This window comes from Cryptomeria japonica, chromosome 3 (assembly GCF_030272615.1).
Source record: "Cryptomeria japonica chromosome 3, Sugi_1.0, whole genome shotgun sequence".
NCBI classification, from domain to species: Eukaryota; Viridiplantae; Streptophyta; class Pinopsida; order Cupressales; family Cupressaceae; genus Cryptomeria; species Cryptomeria japonica.
In genome coordinates this window covers 170,154,530-170,179,813 of record NC_081407.1, presented here as the reverse complement: position 1 = coordinate 170,179,813, position 25,284 = coordinate 170,154,530, and the positions used below count along the sequence as shown (strand labels likewise).

General features: G+C 37.8%; 1 protein-coding gene across 1 annotated transcript in view; it reads right to left on the bottom strand.

Annotated features, from left to right (window-relative positions):
* Positions 1 to 25,284, bottom strand: part of LOC131029205 (aminopeptidase P1) — a 127,301-nt gene that overhangs the window by 54,431 nt on the left and 47,586 nt on the right. The window contains exons 3-6 of the mRNA XM_057959607.2: positions 16,484 to 16,623; positions 15,904 to 16,188; positions 15,635 to 15,757; positions 2,120 to 2,455 (exon numbers count right to left, since the gene is read on the bottom strand). Of these exons, the coding sequence (XP_057815590.2) occupies positions 2,120 to 2,455; positions 15,635 to 15,757; positions 15,904 to 16,188; positions 16,484 to 16,623 (884 nt within the window). The remainder of the gene's footprint in view (positions 1 to 2,119; positions 2,456 to 15,634; positions 15,758 to 15,903; positions 16,189 to 16,483; positions 16,624 to 25,284) is intronic.

Genomic DNA, 25,284 nt, shown 5'->3' with positions numbered 1-25,284 from the left:
CGTCTCTGAACCCAATCCTGAACCCAAACCTTTAACTTAGGTTAGAAACAATGAAACCCAAGGCCGCGTTTCCGGCAAAATTCTAGCTGTTTTGGAAACGGAAACTTATCCTGGGACCGGGGGATGGCAGGGGATGCTTCCTTGCCATTTCCAAAACCAATAAAAAATTGTGGAAACGTTTCCTGTTGGGGGCAACGGCCAGCCGTCCCAAGGATGGTTGTCCGTCCCCCACAATTTGCACTTTAAGTTTTTTTTAAAAACTCACCCAGCTGCTGAATTCTAAAAAAACTCAACTCAACTTGGCTGAAAATTGGCTCAATTTGATAAAATAACCATAACATTCACAAAACTAAAATTTTCATTTGTTGTGTAATATGGTGATTTTTTTAATCTGGCTTTACCGAATGGCACCTAAATCTTACTGTTTGACTTGCTGAACTGTTAAAAGATTTTTGGTTTGAGATTTGAACAAATATGGTCAGCATAGCTGATTTCTTTTTAAAAGAGACGGATTTTTTTTCAATACAAGATCAAATCTCTCAATTTGAATCAAAGTTGGCTCCCCCTAACGGTTTGTTTGATCAATATTTCAAGAAACAACCAAGGCTCTTTTACATAAGATATTCTGCTGAAACTTGTCAAATAGGTCTAATGAATTATGAATTTGATCATTTTGTTAAAAAGAAAGGTGGGTCCTCCTTGCTTCTAATCAGAAGGTTCATCGTTTTAAGTTTTCAAACACAGTTGAAAATTTTATCATTCTACTACAGACTATCCATTTTGAATTGAATTTCATGTATAGGTCCCAAGGAAATTGATTTGCTTTGAAAATGCTGAAGAGCCATGTAACATGAAAAATACAAACAAAACAAACTTTGTTCGTTGGTATATCATTTTGTTTAAACTTGCAGCCTTTGAAAATTTTGATATTCATATAATTACATGCATATTGACAGTGATTCCAGATTCAATGAATTATATTTATAAGTGTACATAAGTTTATGAATTTCAACTCCCATTTGAACTCTCATTTCAAGTCTTCAACTCAATTGCTATGTATAATGTAAATGATGAATGATTTAAATTTTAGTTTTATCAATGTTGCATTGTTATCATATGAATATATTTGAAATTTCCCTATATATTTTAAATTTTCCCTATTTTTTATATAGCCATCCCCTCCATCCCCAAAAAATGGCAAAAAAAAATGTCCCGGAAAGCCATTTCCCCATCATCCCGTCCTGGAAACTCAGGGTAACATAGGTTAGAAAAAATCTTTCAAGACAATGACATATCTTCCACTTTCAGCTAGAAAAACAGAGGAGTTTATTATAAAAACAATCACATTTTATTATCAACCAATGTACCAAAATAACTTTATTGATCAAATAAGAGACATTTATACAATGCCGATGGGTAGTTGTGCTCCTGTTATTTTGGAGTATACGCTATTTTCATGCTCAAATCCCCTATATTTCTTAACCTATTATAGCCTTCATAAACAACTTCTGAGGGTAGACTAACCCCCTAAGATCACTAACAAACAAGATTAAATAATTATTACTAATCATATCAATTAACCAACTTTAATTTCTTCACCCCCTAACATATAATTTCTCTTCACCAAGTATAATATTTAAGGTGTAATATAAACTTCCAAACAAGAAAAAATATAAAGCCTTATCTATAGCATTATTAAAATGGGACAAAGAATCGTTGATTTCAAAACTTTGAAGTTGCTACATTTAGTAAGTGACAAGGCCATGAATATTATCAATTGACGCTGACTGATACAGTTATAATATTGCCAACAGCTCAAACACATGAATAATGACAATTATACGGTTCACAGATATACTTCACTTAATCTTGCAATCAGAGAATAAGATCCAACTGAAATTGTATCAATGCATTTAATTCTGTAATAAGACATCCATCCAAGAAAAATGAATTTTCTTGCAAACTCTTTTCTAGTGATAAATTTTAGCTTATTGTGATTCCTACTATCACTAAATTCTCAATATTTACATTTTCAAAGTAAAATACCTGGTTCAGTATTTCTCCATTCTTTTAAAAAGAAAATGAGGCTAAATAAAGTAACTGGTTGAAGAAGGCTAACCTTTAAGGCTTTTGATAGAGCTAGAGGTGACTGTTGCAGCAGCACCCGATGAGATGGCAACCTTGTGTACAAAGCAAAACAGCATGATGCCGGGTCAATCCATATTAGATTATGTTTCTCTTTTGTTGCTTCATTTTCAGATGGGTCACTTTGAACTCCTTCTTTCTCCTCATGTTCTGTATCCTTATCCCTTTTATCCTCCAGATTTGTAGGCTCCTCCAGAACTCCATTTTTTGTAGATCCCAACAATGGACCAGATGAAAGCAAATCCAAATCTGATACTATTACCTCGTAATTCCGTATTTCTATCCCATTTTTAGCAAGATATTTCTCCACCTATAATGCAAAAGAATAGTTAAAATTCAGTTTTTTTTACTCAACATAAAACCATCTAGAATAGAACTTAACTAAACAGAGCAAACTAACAAATAATTTTTAGGATATGTCCTATTACAGTCAAAAATTTAGAACCAAGCCTACCAAAGTCAGGAGATTCTAAAACATCATGCTTACCTACAACATATTGAAACCACGAAGATCTTGTACATAGAAAAAACCTACCCATCCATAACCTTCCATAAGGAAAATAAATTGCACTCAAGAATTTCCAAACATTAGAGGAATGAACTAAACAAAATGGAAAACATTAGTATGGTCAAGAGAAAAATCAAACAAAAGATAGAAAAGATCACATTTACAATTTATATTATAACAAATTCCTTAAAATCCCTCAAACATGAGAAATAATTAGTCCACAATAAACTCTATCTGGCAATGGACATAAGTCATAACCATAGAACACTGCTCAAGAAATGAGCTTTCATAATCATGGAACAAATCCTCCATTCTTAAATCCATACCAGATATAAATGCAGTCATACAAGAAACAAAACTTAGACCACCAATGGTTGCTCTAAAGATGCAAACTAAAAAATCCTGATGTATCAGTACATATTTTGTTGTACTGATCAAAGTAATCTCTGATAATTCACCAGGGAGGTACGACAATATAATGTGATAGCAAACATAGCTAAGGCCGACAGGCCAATTAGCCATTAGGTGTACTAGGTCGGCCCTAGAAGGGATCCGACCTAGCTACACATCAACACTCCCTCTTAGCTAGGGAGGATTCCTTCTGAATAACCAAGTCACATAGTGACAACCATCATGGCTACTCCCATGAAAATGCAAATGAACACAACCACCATGGCTACTCCCAAAGGGTGGGTCCATCATGGCTACTCCCATGAATGGAATTACACGAGGTTGTCCAGCATGGAAACAGAGATAACTAGCCAAGGTGATATTAATATTGCATCATGCAAGATGACATTGTTCCCCTCCACCATGATTTATGGGCACCACGTGCGTCAAAAGATAAGCCTTTATGGTTGGCATGCTCACCACCATCTTGTGTGTAGAAGGAGAGCTGAAACAAACTACTATCAATCTGATCACAACCAATTCGAACCAAGCTCTGATACCATGTTAATTTTAGGATCAGATTGATAACAGTAAACAGAAAATAACAAATGCAACACACATAACACAGTGATACCCTGGGAAAACCTCCCTCTTGGAGGTGAAAAACCCAGCAAGAATGTCTCAGATCAGATTAGGATAAACACAGTAGCAGATTACAATCTTAACCCTTCTTAGGGCACACAATAACTTATCTGATATATAGATCTGATCAGACTAGATGTCACCACCCAGAAGGCAGATTGCAGATCATATATTGGAGTTCGCTTGTCTTGGAGAGAGGTCGCTCAGCATGAACAAGAATTCAGTAGTGCATAGCAGGTTCGGCAGCCCCGAATGATAGTTCACCCAGTAAGGAAGATGGACCACCAGCCTTAGACAGAATTCGCTTGACTGGAGATATCAATTCGCTTGTAATGTTTGCTGATTAGAAAGCAGAGGGCAGATCGCTAGCCTGAATAGCATATATAACTCGCTGAAGATGATTCGCCAATAGTAGATAGCTTGCTGGTTGATGTGCAGAGGTAAGTCGCACATTAGAGAGATAGATGATTCGCTGATCTGATTGTGATTTGACCTCAAATCACCTTGCATATATAGGTGTCAATGCCTTCTATAGGTCTCTAGTCAGCCTTGCATAATTTTGGCGCCAAGAATCACAAGTTACATTATGATTTACAAGTTACACATATAGGTCTTGACCTATTACAAGTTACATTATGGGTCTCACCCAATTTTCATATTTGCAAGTTACATACACCGCCCAAATAGGACCAGACCTAAACAAGAATTTATGTAACAAAATGTGATAGCAAACATGGCTAAGGCCGACAGGCCAATTAGCCATTAGGTGTACTAGGCTGGCCCTAGAAGGGATCCGACCTAGCTACACATCAACACAGGAGGCTTGAGTTGAAGACACAGCAAGGGTTGAGGGTGAAGGAGGTGATGAAGAATGATGTCTTTTGGGCTGACGCCAAATATATTGTCTCAATCATTGCTCCAGTCTTCACAGTTTTTAGAAATGAGGATTCTAATGCACCTTCACTTGGAGAGGTGTATGAGTGCATCAATTTTGTCCTTGGTCGAGTGAAGGATGTTGTGCAAGAGAAGGACCCCAAGTTACAATTCTACATCGAGCATATTCAACTGATCATTCAGCATAGATGGGAGAAGCTCAAAACTCCCTTACACATGGCTGCCTAGGCATTGAACCCAAAGTGGTATGTGCAAAGGCCCGGCAGAATTACACCTATAGAGGATGCTGAGGTGAAGGAAAGATTCATGAAGGCAAAAGACTAGCCAGATTCGTACCGAGTGGAGGAAATTTGCCACTATTTGAGCATATTTATTGACAAAATGTATGGTTCTAGAGAGGCTAGCCAGATTCATACTGAGTGGACAAAATTTGCCACTCTTTGAGCATATTTAGAGGCAACAAAGATAGATCTAGAGATTATGTCACAGGAGGACCCCAAGTTGTGGTGGGCTATGCATGGGCAATCTTTGACTAGCCATTCGTTTTCTATACCTAGTCTACTTACAATTTCATCCACTCCGTTAAGAGGAACAGGCTTACTTCTAGGAGGACAAAGAAGCTTGTGACAATACATAGTGCCCTGCATCTCATTGACCGCAACACATCTACGTACAAGGAGAATCCAACAGCCAGATGGGATGTAGAACCAGAAGAGCTAGCACAAATTAATAACGATGATACACAGACAGGGCCGCTTGGTATTGGTATAGATGAGCTTAAGCATGTGGGGTCCAATAGTTCGAGTGATGAGGAGATTGGCGAGGAGCTTGGGGATGATTAGACTCTACTTCTAGAGTCTAGACTATTAGCCACCGACTATTACTATCTAGATTCTAGTATTTACTATTTTGTTTCTGAAGTTTGAACATTGTTGAATCTGATAACTTAATTTTAGTTTTGATGAATCATGATTATGAAATCAGAAATTTTGAAAATTCTCATTCCAATGTCTATTTTTATAATTTATTATTACTAGTTCGATGCAATCATTGCAATGTGTTTAAGTTTAAACTAAACTTTACCAATTCATTAGGCTTATACAGTGTAACAGTTATACATCTTTAACTTTTTAAAAATAATTTTTCAAGTACTATATGTATTATATCAGCACCGCTCCCTGCGAATTTTTTTCCAAAACTTTTTCATTTTTTTTTCCTTACCAAATTTCATTTGAATTTTATTGTTGATGAAAGTGTTTTAGCACAAACCAGCTGCTACTACACCAAAAGTTTGAACTGCTACTGAGCGCACCACTGGAGAGGTTAGGGTGTCGAGGAGGGTTGAGGATCCCACATGACAACAATTTAACCCCCCTAAGCCAAGAGGTCCTGTTGACGTGTATTTTGTACACAATCATACACAGAATAAAATACCCAAGGGTACCTTATCCTCTCTTGAATAAAATCTCTAACTGCTGAAGATATCGCAAGAAGGATCAGTTAGGGTGACTTCAATGTTCTTTTAAGTAGGGTCTCTACGTGTGGATAAGCACCAGTGGTCGTTGTGATTGCTGTTTCATCAAGGGATCTTACGCCAAATCCGAACTGCAGGAACAGGATTTCCTAATACTAACAAGTTCTCAAAAAAGATCAAAAGAGTAGGGCTTGCAAGAGATAAAGTCTAATCTAATCCTAAGAATGACTCAATGTGGACGAGACTTGGCAAGATTCTACCAACTTCAATATTGCCATAAAGTAACAACTCAATTGAAATTGATGCGATCTTCTAAGGTAACAAATGATTTCTTCAATTCCTCAAGGATCATAGACACTACCATAAAGGCACATATCCAAGATACAACAACGATTGAAGGTTTAAGTGATTTCAAGTTTCTCCAGTTGACCACGCAAGGTGTTCCTACAATCAGCAAGAAGCTAGTGGTTTGGAAAGTGAATCTCACCAACGATCAAGTCCAACACTTTGTCCTCCAAATTAAAACACTACTTTGATTGAGAATGATTCAAGAAAACGAACAACCATGAAGATGACCACAAGAATTGCAATAAAACACCATAACTTCAATATTTTATTGATCTCAAAGCCATCATGAACAACAATTGTTTGAAATTCCTTCTTCAAAGCTCAATCTTGCTACAAAATACTTGCTTCTATCAAATTGCTAATCTCTAATCACTAATGCTGATATCTAATCTCTAGTTTCTAGTTTCTCTATATGCAAAATGAAAAGAAATGAGGGTATATATAGCATCCTCAATTACAATGAACGGTCCAGATCAAAAAAGAAGATCAATGGCCAAGATTATGACACCTAAACCCTAATTAGGGTTTATTACAAATAGTCCCCTTTTTACTGAACAATATTAAATGCATAGCCAAATATTAAATTTTGGCACAAAAATCTAGGAGACATAGACCAATGACAATTAAGGTGCCATGTCATCTATAACAACCTTTCTTCTAGAATCTTATTCCCTTTTCAATGCTCCTTCTTAGCATATGCAATGAATCTGGATACGATTCCTTCGATCTCAGCAATTGGAAACTCGGGAAGATTCCTCATTCGTTCTTCCAAGTGGATGACTTGATCGAAAGCCTTGAGAAGAGCAGCGTCCCATTCAGGTTCAAGTTCTTTGGTCTTCTCAATCAGGAGCATGGTAGCAAACATCTGATCCCGTTGCTCATCTGTAATAACATTTTCATCTTTGCAAAAGATGACCTTGACTCTTTCTTCTAATTCCTGCAAATCCACATCTGTCTCAACTTCAATCCTCCTGCCAAGAATGGTACGTAGTACCTCAAACACTCTATCTTGGATCGGGTGGATAACCTCCTCAACATGATTGCATCTAGTACTAATGTCCTCAAAGAGAACTTCCTTCATCTGGAGTAAAGTCGACCACTGAAGTAAACTATGAGGTCCACCATCCACTATCTTTTCTTGTGCTAGGACTTTTCTTGATGTTTGTCTGATTACTTGCAGGACAGGAATGATAACATCTTTAGTATGAGCAAAGGCGGCTACCGTTATCATCAAATTGTGGATGATCTCAAGAACCTGGATAGCTCGGTGAATAGTTTGCATCATCCTTGTTGCAAATTCCATAGCAACTGTATGAGACTTGTCAATCCAAGAGCTCATAAGCTGGACCAAACTCCTGACTCTCTCTGCCTCACCAATTGATTGAAGGGGAAGTGCCTGTACGGGTGATCTTGCTGGATCCTGACGTCCCAAAGGCTGATTGAGATGGCTGAAATATGTTCTCCATGCACCGACCTCTCTCTCAAGCTTTCTATTTTTCTCCATTTCTTCCCTAAGCTTGTCTTTCAATGCTTCAAATGAATCGGTGGCCTCATCCAGTGTCTGTTCGGCTGTGAGTGGACCGAGCTCAAATGTCTCTACATCATATTCCTCTGCAAGGATTTCACCCTCATACTTGTCCACTGCTGTTGTAGCTATCTGTAATTTCCTGGATCCTGTCTCATCTCTGATCATCTTGGACATTTTAGTGGCCTTCCTCCTTTCTGTCATTTCCTGAGAATTTCCGACAAGGCTCTCTAAATCAATCACATTATCTTCGTCCTCAATTACAATCACCCTTGTCAGTCTCTCCTTTAACCAATCTGGAATGGCGGATCTTGTTTCTCTAACTTGTATCTCCTTAAGCAATGTTTCTTCTTCTCTGAGAGGAGATGTCACTTCGTTATCATTCTTGTCTTCATGTAGCTCATTGACTTGGAGAGATTGGTTTGATGAGCATTGAGTTGCCTGTCCTTCTTCCTGTTTATCGTTCTGTACCATTGATTCCATAGACTCCTCCATTTCAAGTGTCCTCTTCTCTTGTCGAGAAGATGTGCCGGATGAACGATCTCGGTTGGCCTCTTGCTTCTTCTTGGAGGATTCTCTTTTCTCAGGCCTCTCTTTTCTCTTTGAGCCTCTAGGATGGGGATTGCCTTCACTTACACTTCGGAGGTTGCCTTCACTTGCGCTTCTGGTATTAAGATTACCTTCACTTACACTTGCTCCACCTTCAGCTGGTTTTTCTTCCAAAGTAAAAGTCATAGATATGCCTTGTTCTCTCAACTTCTGATACTGCACATCAACCCATCTGGGAGTACAAAACAAAATTGGAGCCATCAAAGCATCTAGATCCACAATCTCGGGTTCATTCCAATCTAGCCTCACTGATTTGCTTTCTCGATCATAAGATGATTGGAGATGTCTGCCACTGTCCTGAGCTTGGTCGGCCACTCTGTAAATTTTGCATTTCCTGATGAAGTCCAAAGGTAGTCTGGAATGCATCTTTCTTTTCACTTCAAGATCATCTAAGAGATTCATCATAAAGTCCTCTATCTGAAACTCATGCTTATATTTTCTTCCGACTGTCTCCTCTATATTCCCATAAGGATCAAAACTCTCTCTCAAAGCAAAGAATGAAAATGAATATAAAGCTAACTCCTCTGCATCATCCATGGCTAGAGCATTAGGACATACCTCAACTGAATTTCCTAGTATGATAGGCACAGGAACTCCATTTCCATGTCTGTGTCTGAATGCCTTCACATAAGCTGCCAACTGTCTTGTTACCTCAAGTAACACTATTCTGTCTGTCGGATATCTCGGCAACATGTATGGAGGTGAAGGACATCCATGAACTCTAATATAAGTAAATTTCGGAAATTGGATGAACCAAGCACCATACCTCTTTATTAGCTCTTGTGCATCCTGTGATAGCCTATTGTGAATTCCGCCTTGCAACGTCCTGGTGATGTTCATCGTGAAGGTATCATTAACTAACTTGTAGTTACTTCCTGGCGGATGATGCAAGTGAACATAGGAATCACAGACTCTAACCTCGCCGGGTCCTCTTCCAATCACTCCTCTGTGAGGTAATCCTGCGTACTCAAAGCTCCTGACCAAGGCATATATGATGTATGAACTCATGTGGAAAGACTTGGTAGCCTTCAACCTCCTTAACTGTACGTCCAAGCAATGGCTAATCATTCTAGCCCAATGAATTGTTCCTTTTCCTTGAACTATCACTTGGATGAAGTAGAACATCCACTTCTCGAAATAGAAGGCTTGAGGGGCTCCTGTGACTCGGTTGAGCATTGTTATCAAATCTCTGTACTCCTCCTGGAAGTCAATCCTATGTGGTGCGTTCGGGATCTTGCTCAAGCGAGTACGACTCTTGAGTAACCAGTTCTTATTGATGATGCTTAGGCAAGTGTCTGGATCATCTTCGTACATGGACCTGGCTCCTTCTATGCTTTTGTAGACCATATCTTTGTGCTCTGGCAAATGAAAAGCCTCACTTATAGCCTCCTCTGAAAGGTAAGCCAAAGTGTTTCCCTCCTTGGACACGATCGATCTGGACTGTGGATCATAATGGCGAGCACACTCGATCATCAACTCATGGCACTGGATTGCTGGAGGGAAGCCGGCAGCCTTAATAATGCCACTTTCAATTATTCTCCTTGCTACAGGTGATGGCTTGCCAATGTAAGGGACCTCCCGAAACTTCTTTGTACTGAAGTTCCCCAAGTTAGTATCTCCAATGTTGCTCCACTTAGACACGATCTTGGTCTCCACTTCTTCGGTCTTTTGATCTTCCTTCATGAGGGCTGGACGACTGGTGGATGCTCCCGCCTTCGGGGTCGCCATCGTAACACCTACACAACATTTCATAATAAGTAATAGATTTTGCAATGTATAAACATAGATTAGAGATTAGAGATTGAATTTAGGAAACTTCATGATAAGTCTTTGAGTTATCATTTCCTAAATTCGATTGAGCTACAAGAAATTCAAATTTTCAAAATTCAAAATTTAAGATAATGACGATCAACATTCAAAATTCAAGACAAGGGAAGACTTCGCCATACCTCACTTGAGAGCTAACTCTAAAAATGCAAAATAAGGAAATCGCCTAGGCAAAAATCGAAATTTGAAGTGTCAATGCGATCCTCCTCTAGCAAAGGCGCCTTCCTTGTCAACTTCGCCAACTTTTGGGGTCTTCAACGTCTTGATGGCAAGTTCGCTCCACTTGAACACAAACCAAGTTCACACTCCCCTTTGAATGGAAATTTCACACCTCTCCTTGATGAAATTCGCACCTTGTAATTGTCTTCTCCAAATCGCATGCAAAGGATGATTGAATGATGTTTTAAAATGCCATATCACACCCCCTTTATATAAGCGCTTACCTCCTTAATCTCCCATAGGCCGACTTTTGGAAATAAGGCAATTAAAAAAACAAATTTTAAATAAAAATCAAGGCCGACTTTGTTAAAATATGGAAAATAAAACCCAAGCGCCCCAATTTATTTATTTAAAATAATAATTAATTAATTTAATGCCTTCGTATTTAATAGTTTCGATTTTTAAAGGCAAAATTAATTAATTAAATGTCTTGTGCGCACCCATTAAATGCTAATTTTAATTAAAAAAAATACCAACATTTATCGAAATTTAGCATTTAATGCAATTTGAAAATGATGTTAGCGCCAAAAACATGGGAGATGTAAGGGATACAAACCATATCGCTCTGGTCCCTCGGAGAGGGACAGGAGCGATTTAGCATTTTGCTCTTGAATTTCTCGCCTTTTACGTTTAAAATCACTTCCTCTACGTTGAAACTGGCATCTACATTGGGAATCTCGAGCTTGATTTATTCAATTTTGTAGATGAATGCCTCTTAAGATCATTATCGCCCTGGTCCTTTAGTGAGGGACAGGAGCGAACTTTGCATTTACTCCTTGGTCTTCGCCTCTTTAATCACTAATTTATATCACAAGGCAAGTAACAACTTTATTCTTTCATTCCACGCATACTTACTTGTCTTCTACAAGGCAAATTTGATATTTGAGTGTTTATCGCCCTGGTCCCTTGATGAGGGACAGGAGCGAACTTTGAATCCTAGCTCAAATTTGTCATCTTTTAACCTTAACTCCTTGTTCATCACCTTTCAAATGACATTTTCAACCTTGTGTAACTTTGCTTTGATGTGATCTTTGGAAGAAAATGATTGATTTTATGAATATCGCCCTGGTCCTTGACTGAAGGACAGGAGCGAACTTGCCTCTTTGCTCAAGTTGGTCACCTTTTGACGTTTGGTTCCTTGCTTATCATCTTCTCAAAAACATTTTCGACCTTGTGCGACCTCGCCTTGACGTGGTTTTTGGAAGGAAATGACTAGTTTAATGAATATCGCCCTGGTCCTTGACTGGAGGACAGGAGCGAATTTTAGTCTATGGTGCAAATCCTTCATCATATTGATATCAAATTGTCTTCAAGGCGTAAAATGATGTTCTTTATTCCTTCTTGAACATTTGAAACGAACGTGGCCTTCAAAGTTTAAGCATATCTGACTATTTCGCTCTGGTCCCTTGGAGAGGGACAGGAGCGAACTTGGGTAGTTTCATCACATTTTGCGGTCTTTGCAACTTCATTTCTCTTCGAGGCGTTCCAAACATCATTGCCCCCTTGTACCTTGACTTGAAGTGATTTTAAACTTGGAGGGACTATTAAATAACCTTGATTTCACCCTGGTCCCTGGCTGAGGGACAGGAGCGAACTTTCACTTGTAGGCTCATTCGTGCTTTGCCAACCTTCAAACTTATTTTCAATGGGCTCATTATGTTCTCCTTCATTCACCTTTGACATAGAATTCATTTCAACTTGGCGAGAAATTTGCCTAAGGAAGAAATCGCTCTGGTCCCTTGGAGAGGGACAGGAGCACCTAGGACAATATGAGCTTCTCTTGGCGTCTTGCAATCTTCAAATTATCTTCAATGGATTCGTTACGCCCCCTTTGCTTGCCTCAAACTTAACACTCACTTGATCTTCGCCCAAAACTTGTCTTATAAGGAAAATCGCTCTGGTCCCTGAGAGAGGGACGGGAGCTATCACTAAAATTCGCCCTGGCCCCTGGCAGAGGGACAGGAGCGATTTTGCTTCTAGGGCCAATTTTCCTCATGATGTTACTTTCAAGTTATATTCAACTGATAAGATGTACTTCCTTTGTTCTTCTCAAATCGCGAAATCATTCAAATCTTTCAAGGACAAGGCAATTTTGGATTTCAAGCTCCGGTCCTTCAGTGAGGGACAGGAGCGATTTTTGTTCCTGGCACATTTCCTTGTTTGCAAATTTCTTCAAATTATATTCAATGGACAAAACATGCCTCCCTCCAATCCAAAAATCGTCTTGACCTGCAAGGACAGTGAAATTTTGAGAAACAAGCTCCGGTCCTTCAGTGAGGGACAGGAGCGATTTTTGTCCTTGAGGGCAAATGTTCAACTTTTCATTGCAAACGACTCAATCCTGGCGCTCTATCATGTTGATTTCACCTTCCATTACGTCCTTGACGCTTCAATTTGATCAAAATGAGGTCAAAATGGTCCAAGTGAGTCATTTCGCCCTGGTCCTTGACTGAAGGACAGGAGCGATTTGGCCTCAAACTTCAAAAATTTGCCATTTGTAAAACTCAAAATCTTCAAAACTTTCAATTCACGTTCAACTGCATCTCCTGGCGACCCTGCATAAGACAAATGAAACAAATTAATAACCAAGATGCACAAAATTATGATTTTCGCCTTGGTCCCTGGCTGAGGGACAGGAGCGATTTTACCTCCATAGGCCAGAATATCAAGATTTTAGGACCTCAATCACTTCACAAGGCAAAATTAAGCCATTTCCGATGCCTGGGATCAATTATCAAAATTTCCAAAATTTGGTCAAAATCACCTGGACAAAATTCACAATTCCATCATTAACACTTAGGCAAAATTTCGGACTTGCATTCAAAATTCCGACTGAACCTAGACAGACTTACTTGACGCCTTGACAATTTACCCTATTTCAAAATTGCATCCTACGAGAGGAAGCTCAACAATCTCTCAAAATTGGACTGGACTCTGGCTTAAAATCATCAAAACGGAAACCCTAAGGCTTAACCCTAATCCAAACGACTCAAAAACCCTAAAAGCAGAGAGAGAAACAGGCAAAACCGAGCAAAAAGAGGGGGTCCCCATTTTAATGGGGCGATGTGTGAAATGGTCACAACAGGTCCATACTGGAAAAATCGACCACGAGGCGAGTAAGCAAGCGCTGTTGGGAGATAAACCCTTCCCAGCTGAATCACTAGTTTTGTTAACCCAAACTGGCTGCCACTACAAACTAGAACTCGAACCTTGTGACATAGCCGATAATAGTAGTTTAAAGCAGTGTTCCACAGCATTTTGAGATGAGGGGATGGAGGGAGAAAAGGCCTAAGTTCAGGGACGGCAGAGGGACGACGAGGGGGTGGGGGGTGGCATATAGTACTTGAATAACTAGTTATGAAAAGATGTATAAGAATTCTTAGAATTCTGAATTACATTTCAAATTTCCAAAAGAAAGTATTATGAAACTTATTTTTAAATACTTGTAACTTTAATCATAATGCTAAATAAAATTAAAAATTGCAATTTGACAAATGAAATTGTCGAATTGGAGATTTATACTATATCATAAATATCATAAGGATGATTACAATGAGTAGCAGCCTCTTTTCACTTCTTCAAATACTCTTCAGCTAGCTGGTTGATAAATTTGAAAACCAAATGTGATAAGATGAGAGGATTTGAGGGGGTTTTCTAAGCTTTGGAAGGCATGCATGGGGCCCACATAAGATTAGGGTTTGCCACTAACCCAAAAAATTTATTAAAAAAAAATGAAATTTAAAAAAAAACACTTTTTGGAACATAAAATCAGGAGACGCCTGGAAGTCCCCGAGATGCTTGTGAGACACCTGGGCGTCTCTGAAACGTCTTGGCTGTTTCGGCAACGGTGGCGGGGCGGTGGCGGGACGTGTCATCTCCGTCTCGAAGCCTCTAAGACTTCCCAGTCTCCAAAACAGGAGCATTTGGGGACCATAACGCATTTCGGTGGTTCGCTGGTTTAAAGTAAACTTTGATACACATAGAGCATGTTTCTTTATTCTTACTAATGATCCTTTGCATTAAATGCCTCCATTTACAAGCAATTGTCATTTTATATGATGTCTTTATTGTCTTTGTGCCACAGCCTCTTCTTTAAGTTCCCTTATAGTTAAAATATAGGCTCATATTTAGAAATCGTCTTGAGATTGAATGGCTAATAAGAAAGAAATGAACCTTACAATGTGATGGAACTTCCAATTTCATAACAATCAGGTTTTTGCCATAAGGTGGCATTTTTTTTTAGTTTACTTTTATTTAAAAAAACATTTTTTTTTAATTTTCTACCTCTGTTTCTAATTTTCTGTTTAATATTTTTTATAGGTTTCTAAATCTGTCACCTGAAGCTAATGAAGCCTCCCTCAATATGTCGAAGCTAGTAAAGAGATGATTAGAATTTAAAGCAGTAGGAAATCACCATTTTGTTAAATTATGAGGCATCAAATTTTTAAACTAATTTGTTACTTAGATTTAAATCTTCTTTGTTTTACCTTGACAATTCTCTTTCCACTTCACTTTTACTAAATTTTCAACTAATTTATTTGAAGAAAGAATATCTACCCTTTGATTTGCTATAGCATGTAATTAAGTTCAGCATATTCATTGTTTAAACCCTGGAAATTTATATCTCATGATATGAAGTATTTCACAACATGAAAAACGGAGCCAACACATGTTCTCACATATAAACTTCATCTGTACAATGTCAAGAGGTTTACTTCCATATTACACCTTGTTAAACAGAAATTTTAAGTTCATTCACAAGTTCCAAAGAAGTAACTCAGTGCATATGGTGCTTCTTACCGACATCAACCATAGAATCATATGAAATAAATTACATTTGCTCCATACGCACTTAGCATTATATAAATTAGGCAAGTATGAAGTCCAAAGGTAGCAGAATCATTATACCAAACTAAATGCTGTCATAAACACATTCCTATGAAGTCTCCTTAATACAGGTAGCTTGTTTTTGGTGCAACCTGGGAAGCTTCAGTAACTACCATAGCAATCACAGAAACTAATTGAAGTTTTAGAGTTTAAAAAATCAACCAACCTCAGGTGTCACTTTCTTCTTGTCAACATATACAAAAGCAGAGGCTTTGGTCACAATTGCAAAAGCTTGTACAACTGGATTGTAAGCTATATCAGATCCACGAATGTTGTACAACCAAGCAACCTGTACAAAAATATAATGAGATTAACTAGAGTAAGGTGAAAACTACAATACAAAAATATAGTGAGATTAACTAGAACAAGGAGAAAACTAGGTCATATCTCTTACAAACATGTTGCAAGTTAGAACACAGAAAATCATCTGTGCACCTCATCAAGTGCAGTGATGACTATAGCTCCAGCTTTCTCCTGGTCAAGTTTTGCCCTTAAATCATATATTTTTTCTTGAACAGATAGCCCTGCAAATTCCAGAGGATGTATGCAGATAGGTGATATTTCAAGCAAAGGTCGATCCCGCCAAACTTCATCTACCAAATTTCTCTCTAGTTGAACAAGCTTTTGTCCCTTCTTCATAAATGCCTTCTCCCATCTAAGTGCAGTATCCACTGATAAACACCATGGATCCACACCAATGGTGGCATCTTTATCCAAATTCTAACATCAAAGGTAAACACACATATTAGTAAATATCTCTCTATATGGACATGTAGCATTTAGATTCATAACAGATGGTCCTTTCAAAACATTGCACAACTGAGATTTTGAACTCAAAACACAAACAATAATATCACATTATATTTTCACCCGACATTATAATATACAAAGACAAGCCATCCAATGCAAATTTAGCATGAAATGATATATTGGTTCTTTAAATTAGTATTGCATAAGCCTAACATCCTCCTATAAGAGCTCTTTCAGGCTAGAAAAACACTGAATTGCATCTTACGTCAGCTATCCAAGTTTCCGGCATTGGGTCTTCACCAATGCGCATAAGCTTCCAACGCTCACTCAACTGCTGTGTAGCTTGTAAAAAATAACGACCATCGGTCCAAAGTAGAGCTTCATTCTTCACTACAAGGGCTAAACCTGTACAAATATCAACATCATTAATTAAAAACAGTTGATAAAATATATTGGCTTTCTTTTCCATGTACTTCTCACTACACATGTAAACACTTTTGAATTCAAAAATAACCTGTTATGCTGTTCATAAAAAGCCACAAATAATAACCAAGGGGGCAATTTAAGGTTAAAGAATACTAAATACTGCACCTCACAGTGCTTTTCAAAATGAAATGAGAAAAATGGAGAAACAGTCGAGCATTGATGCAAGAGCATCCAAGGTGTAAGGGCAATCTTGCATCACCCAAAAATTGTTTTATTTTCATTTCTATTTGGTTTAGTACCCATGAAGCTCATTTCCTTTAAAAACTACTCAAGAGTGGTTTAGAACTTTCAAATTTTCAAAAGAGCTAAATTTAGCAAGATCTCTGTTTTTAGTAAGTTTGCATATGAGCACATAGGGACTTGAAATTTTCCCTAAAACTCTGAAATTGAATTTTGCACATTGTAGGTGAGTTTTGAACAAAGATCAGGCATGTGTGAAAAGATATTAAAGATGTTCGTTTTTAAATTTCCCATAAAATTCCTTAAAATTGGATTTTGAGACTTCAAACGATGTTTTGGGGCCTCGAAAATACAGGAAAATGGATAAATCCTTGAGGCACACATAGCACTCTAAGCACTACAATTTGAAAAAAAAAAGGGGCTCAATCAAGTACGTGGATCAAAAGTTATGACACCCAAAAGTTGGCCTATTTTTGGGCAAGAGTTACAAATTTCAAAATTTTGCATAAGGCACCAAAGGGCGCTACTTATGACCAGTTTTTGAGCATTTTCAAGTAGTGGAATTATGAAGGGAACCTGATAAGTCATGAGGAAGGAGGGAAAGCAAGATTTGAAAAGGGATTTGAAGAAGGTGGAAGCCTTTAGAAACCAAGGGAAAGAAATTGTAATTTGTTCTAGCCCGAGTTTTCTTATTTTTGTATGTAATATGTGTTTAGTTCTATAAAAGAATATTTAAAGCTTCTTGTCAGAATTTTGTATGGTTGTGAGTTGTGCAATTTGTCCCTTCATCAAGTGGTATCAGAGTAAGAGTTTCTAAGTCTGTAGACAAATTGTCAAAAATGACGTAGTTTGCCTCAAGACTTGTGCTTGTAGTTCGAGTGCTAGAGAGGAAATCAAGATGCCTACATGAAGAAACCATGGTGGATATAGCCCTCCAAAGGCAGATTGCCGCATTTCAAGAGGAAATGTGTAGAGGATTGGATGTTAGAAGAAGAGAAGAAAGAAAAAGTGAAGATGAAGCTAAAGTAGAAGAACAAGGTATTGCAAGAGATCCTGAAAAAAATAGGTTGTTGAGGGCCCCATTTCCCAGATTGGAAAAAGGCCAAAGATTGAAATTTCTATCTATTGTGAAAATCATGATTCAAAAGAGTTAATCGATTGAATACATGATACGGAGGCGTATTTCGCGTATGAAGATGTGGATAATCTCAAACAGATCAAATTTGCAAAGACCAAACTGAAAGAACATGCTAGTATTTGGTGGAAGGAGGTACAGCAAGAAACAAACAAAAGACAAAAATGAAAGATTACAAGATGGGATCGGGTGGTGAATAAGTTAAAGTAGTTTATTCCAATTGATTATAAGTTAGAGTTGTTGAAGAAGATGCAAGGGTTCAAGTGAGGGAACAAGTCCGTTAAAGAATACACAAAGGAGTTTTACAAGGTCATAATTACAACAAGACACTCTAGGGCCAACAAGGAGAAGGTGGCCCATTACATCAATGGGTTGAAACCAAGTATCCAAGAGGAGCTAAGTTTGGTCAAAATGAGTACCATGGAAGATGTTTACCAATTTGCCATCACGATAGAAGACAAGCTAAACAAAAGATTTGAAAGTAAGCAAAGAAAAAAGAGATTGTGGGGTAAATATAGGTGGAAGATCCTATGGGGGCCATATTGAAGATCAAAAGAATAATGAAGAAGCCAATACTGCTTAGAACTAGAAAGGGGACCATCATCGTGGCTAAAATAATGGTAACAAAGCGGGAGAGGAGACCTAGGTGAGAACCTAGAAGACGAAGCTTTTGTGGAACCTATTTCAAATGTGGAAGATATTGAGCATATGAGTGTCCACAACATCAAGGACAAATAGAAGACCTTAAGGTAATACATGAGTTGCACGTGCATATGAAGATGCTAAAACTAAGCATTTCAAAGATGCAAAAAGAGAAGCTCATGTAACAAGGAGAGCATTGCCGAATGAGAAGAAAACCCAATTTAGCAGAAGAGTTTATTCTACACAACGTGCAAGTGTGAAGGTAAAGTTTGTAATGCAATCATCGATGGTGGCAGCACTTGTTAGATTATGCGAGAAGCGAGAACCAAGCCAGGATCTGATGTTGGACGTAGATCACATGCAACTCCAAACAACAGATGATTGAAGATCAAAATAGCCGAATGAAGATAAATCTGATATGAGAGAAAAAAAATAGAGACAGAAGAGAATTTTGGAGAAGACTCTCACCGAGCAATCACTTAACTAGTGAAGGTGAGAGTATAATGCTTATTATATGGAAAAATAAAAGCATATACATCCAAGGGGTGCATTAACTCATATTCCCCATAAAAAGTGGGAGGTTTTACCTTCTTGGTAAATGCCAAAACATGTGGCATAACCTCCTTACATGAAGACAGGAAAGGAGTTGAGAAAGTTGGCACATAAGGCCAAAAGAGGGTGAGAAACCCAACTACCTCATAACCCACTTAGGAAATGACAAAATAGTGGTTACGAGAGGTGGCACAATAAGCCAAAAGAGGGTGTGTAACTCAACTACCCATGTGAGGTGGAGAGTTACACATGTAGCTGAAGTATTTCGCCACGTGTCCTCGTATTAACCACGACTAATAACCTAAGCAAGCTTAATAAAATATGTGTAGGAAAAATAAATACTCCCTAACATAAGGAAAATAAAAAACCTACACTAAAAGCACTCATAATCTTGTTTTAGAGGAGATAGTTAACAAATTGGTGTTGGAGAAGAGGAAACATCCACATCCATATTGGATTGCATGGTTGCATAAGGACCATAGAGTTATGGTTAATGAGCAATGCTTAGTAAAATTTGAGATTGGGAATTACTATGACAAGGTACTGTGTGACATCACTCCTATGAATGCTTTTCATATATTATTAGGGAGGTCATGGCAGTTTGATCAATGTCTGGTATATGATGACCATGCCAACACCTATTCCCTCACGAAGGATGGAGTTTGCCGCAAGTTGAAGCCCTTGAAGGAGGTGGAAGAGAAGGCATGTAGTGATGCAAGAACTTGTTTGTTTGATGGCAGAAAATTCTTGGATGGCATAAAGCACAAGAATATGTGCTATAAATTGATTCCTCAAGTTAATAAAGAAAAGGATGAAGATATACCAACAAAAGTCTCAAATTTGTTGGATGAGTTTCATGAAATTGTGTGAGATAAAGTACCAAAAGGATTGCCATCGATGAGAAAGATAGGTCACCAATGGACTTAATACCAGGAGCTAATTTGTAAAATAAGGAAGCCCATCAGATGACTCCTTGTTGGAATCAATGAACAGTGAAAGGGGGGGGTGAATCAGTGTTCTGTAATTAACAACTTTCTTTAACTGATTATTAAACCACCGGATACAAATAAATAAAAACAAAGTGCAGAAACTGAATGCAAACAAGCACAAAACCATAACACCGGAATTTTTACGTGGAAACCCGGAAAGGGAAAAACCACGATGGGAATGGAACCCACAATATTATAATATTGTGTTCAGGAGTATAATAATATTACAAGAGGGGAATGCACATGCATTCGGGCACACTACCTAGAGCTCACTGCTCAATTACAAAATAGGGCTACAACCCGAAGGAAGGCTCACTGTCTTACAAGTGATTACAAATGATAATTGTAGTGTCGTAAATTGTACACCCTTGCTAGGGTGGTACAATTGCACACTTAGTTTAGCACCCGCCTTAATGTGTCTTGCATCTTGCATTTTTAATTTCCCTTTAAGCATTTAATTAAATCTAAAGTCATATTTCATCACTTCATACATTATAAAATTGCGCCCTTTACCCCATGTGTGCCCCTTTTTATTTTATTCCTCTAGTAAATCATTAAATCATAAACCCTAATTATGTCCTATTTCGACCTTTAAGGCCCAATTTCGAATATCAAAACACCTCAAAATCAGCTGTAACTTTGGGATTTGCTCTAATATCATCATATCTAACGGCCTTAAAAATTTGGTGAAAAGTTGGTCAGACTGTGGCAAGAATGCACATGGTCCTCGACTTTTTTCCCGAAATTTTGGAAGCACAATTCTATGATATTATAATGCTTAACCTCAAAAGATTGGCGGAAAATTCAATTCCTAGGTCGGCCTAAAGGAGGAATTAAGTCGAAATTAAGATCTAGGGTTTCATACATAAGAGCTCTCTTTCTTCATTTGAAGGCAAGTAAGATCTATCTTATCTAAGGGAGTTTTCAGCAAAGCAAGCATAAAGAGCCTTCTATGTAGTGAAAGAGAAGCCTATGTGGAGTCTTCAACAACATTCAACAACATTCATCAAGCATTTGTCAAGCATTCATCATCAATTAGGAGCCTTGAAGACATTGAAGAATAATAGGAGATCTAGTGGCAATATCTCTCCCTTGGGGATTGGTATGATTTCATGTTATTTTCATGTCTTTGTATGAGCTACTTTACATCAATTTGCATATTTACAATTATGCTTTAGATCATTTAGCATATTTCGTTTGAAGCATTGTCATTTACATTCACATTTACATTTAGGGTTTACTCTCATGCGTAGGGTAGCTCTAGTTTCTTTCATTTTAGGATCTTGCATACACACAAGGTTCTAGCACACACATTTTCAGTGCATTATCGGCTATTTGTAGAGGTGGAAATCACCAACACAGGGGTTTGCCTAAGGCAAAACCCTATATAGCCACCCAAACCCTTCCCTTTTCAGTTGCAGGTGCAGGTATAGGATCCAATCATTGCTGCAAATTTCAGGTCCAGTAGAGCACACAGACAGTCCAGAAGATCAAATTTGAGCAGAAATCACCGGGACAGGGGTGTGGCGCCCTGGTCCTCCTTGAGTGCCCTGGTCCTCTCTGGGCACCCTAGTCCTGCGACCTGGTCCTCCCTAAACGCCCTGGTCCTCTCCGAGCGCCCTAGTCCTCTCTGAGCGCCCTGGTCCTTTCTTGGCACCCTGGTCCTCTTTGGGCACCCTGGTCCCTCCACTTTGCAGTGAAATTTGACACATTGCAGCTTCAGGATCTCAGATTTGCAGTTTCTCAGTTACAGCTCTCTGTCAGTCCATTAGGGACAGTGGCATGGTCCTGGTCAATTTGGCTCAATTTTCAGCATCAGGTACACATCCAAAATCCTCCCCCTTTCATGCTTTCAGTATCTCAGATTCAGATCTGTAAGTTTGTGTAATTTCAAGTTCATTTATGCTTCATTCTTTATCTCCTAGTCTAGTTGATCATTCAAACCCTAGTTTTTCTCATCATTTGCAACAAGAGGAATAGAAACCCTAAGAGATAATCCTTGGCTCTCTTTTTTCCCACAAGAAGTAGCCAAAGTGATCTATCTCCCTAGGCTCTTTCGTATTCCCAATGTGTTGGCTAAAGTGGGATTAGGTCCTAGTCACCCGATCTCGTTTTTCCCACCACCACAATAACAAGAATGTCTAAATTGGAGAATAGCATCTACTAATGCCAAATTGCAGTTCCAATTAAGCGCAAAAGGTCTTCTTCCTCTGTTTTGTCTCTCTGCTCTGTCGTGCTGCTCTGTCATATACCGAAGCACAAGACTTTCAATCACACACAAAAAACTTCGCACAATCGCTCATACAATCTTTGCACACTCGCACCTTATCACATCACACGCCAAACTGCTCGAATGAATCGGTCTTATATATCCGCATCAACAAAACAAATCAATTCTATGTCGGCTCCAAAAACCGCATAACACACAACATGAAACGTGTAACCATAAGTTGGTTGAATCCGATAACCAATCCATATGCGGACCTAAACAAATTGAAAATAAGCTTCACACACGACCACCTCGAACTCAAAACATAAATGAATATCAAACTTCTCAAACTTCTAGTAGATCACTTCTACATATACCGAATAGAATTTATGAGTTGAGTTGCCATCAATGACAACCTCAAAGCATTCCTCATGCACAAATCTGCACAAATCTCTATCGGCACGGTGTCTCTTGCCAACACTCCTAAAGAGAATGAAGAACTGAACAAACAAGTTCAAGAGCTATTGAAGAAAGGACTAATTAAAAAGAGCCTAAGTCCATGTGTGGTACCTACAATACTAAAATCGAAAAAGGATGGAGAGTGAAGAATATGCATTGATTCAATAAGATCATAGTTAAGTATAGATTCCTCTTGTCAAGAATGGATGATAATGGGGCTAGCTTAAGTGGAGCCAAGTACTTCACGAAGATAGATTTGAAGATATCACCAAATCTGAATCAAAGAAGATGAGTGGAGGACAACCTTCAAGACTAAGGAGGGCTTACATGTGTGGTTAGTCATGCCATTTGGGCTGACCAATGCACCAAGCACATTTATGTAGCTTATGAATGAGATATTGAAATAACTTTTGGGAAAATGTGTGATTGTTTATTTAGATGTCATTTTAAATTTCAGTAAGACATTAGAAGAGCATATTATGCACATCCGAAAAGTTTTTGAGAAGCTAAGGGAAGAAAAGTTGATTAATCTAACAAAACGCAATTTTGTAAAGAAGGAATTGATGTATCTGGGATTTGTTATCTCAGTTGACGGTCTTAAGATGGATCCAAAGAAAGTGAGGGCTATCGTCAAATGGCCTACACCAAGGAGTGTTACAAAAGTAAGATCCTTCTATGGTTTGGCAAGTTTTTAAAGAAAATTTATCAAGGATTTCAATAGCCTTTGTGCACCCCTAGCTGAAACAATGAGAGGGGACAGAAAGGAGTTTAAATGGACTACAGAAGCAGCAAAAAGTTTCATGTCCCCTTTTTAATTCCTTTAGCTTCAACCCATAACACACAAAATATAAACTTGCACAATTGATTATTGATAAGAATTCCTGATTTTTAACTTGTTGATTTAATTATTATTTTCAAAATTAAATTTTTTGAATTGCTTCAGATACTCAAAAATGCAAATTATATTAGGTATTATTTTTTGCATTATTTTTAATTTTCTTCAAGTCTACAATAGTTTAATACCCTTGATAACTAATTTGATAATCTTCCTAAGTCGAGTGTTTTTGTTCACAAAATCAAAAAGGAAAATGAAAGGGTTTTTGTCCTTTAATTTCTGACATGAGGGGCTTTGTCCTCGACTTAAATGAACCATAGTTCTATGCTCCAAAGGAATAATAATCACATAATAAAAGGTGTATTCTTCATTTGATGCCTACTCCTTGTTTGGTGTCTCTTATATATATTTTTCCTTCAATAGTCATTGTTCCTAACATACACCTTGAACTTTGATAAATTAAACTTTAATTTTATATTTTATAATTATATTACATTCTAAAATTTATTTATTTTATATTTTAATTACAATTTTATTATTATTAATTATTATTACAATCCCATTTCAAAAAGAGGCCATTACAGTCCATCCTTTCCAAGATTGCTCGTCCTCAATCAATCAAAAACTAGGATACTCTTAGTATTTCTTCTTCACTTGAAGATACCAAGATCCCAAATCAGTCTTCAAAATATTATGAATCTCTCTAATGATGCAATGTATTTAGTTAATCACCCCTCTATTGTGAAGCCTTGTTGAGCAACTTTGACTTTCTTGTCTTCAAACAATTTTGCTTGATAGTTCATATTGTCTTGCAAACCTTCCCTTATTTATTGTGATACAATTGTTATATTCATGAGTTGTTTTCTTTGTGTTTCTAAAACACATCTGAAACTCCTTAAATTTTTCTAGATGCCCTTGCGTAGTTTTAGACTAGTCATTTTCCATTCATGAGGATTTGAACATTGGCAACTTTCTTGATCTGGTTTACAAAGATTCTGGTTAATGTTTTTCTTTGAAACTTCAATGCCTCTATCCACTTCAATCCTCAAGAGACCAGTTAGAATTCACATGCTAAAAGTTTGGAACTTGAAACAAAGAGTCTGCATGCCCTATATTGAAAGTTGTACCCCTTACTCTATCACCCCTCTTTGCATGTTTCCCATGGTGACAAGAGTTTCGTAATGAAATATTCTCAATCCTTAAAATGTGAACAAAATGCTCATTCATTATTTACCAAAAACAAAAAAAGTTCGCTGAGATACCCTCAAAACCTTCATTTTTGTAACTCAAAACTTTTGAATTTGGGCTAATCAAAATGTCCTCCTCAAATGCATATCATCTTCAATGCTCTTTTTAAATTAATCAAAGACTCACCATGTGGAAGTTTGAAAGATAGTGCATCTTCCTTCAACTTGAACTCTTCCCATTCAGCGAGTGGAACCCCTATAGTCTTCCTGTCATTGATATTTTGGTGACACATGCCATCATTTAAAACCAATAAAACATCTTCTCCTACTTACCTTTAATTTTTTTTAGGTTCTTTTTTGCCTTAAGCCCTAGGTTGGTCTTGTCTGGAGCT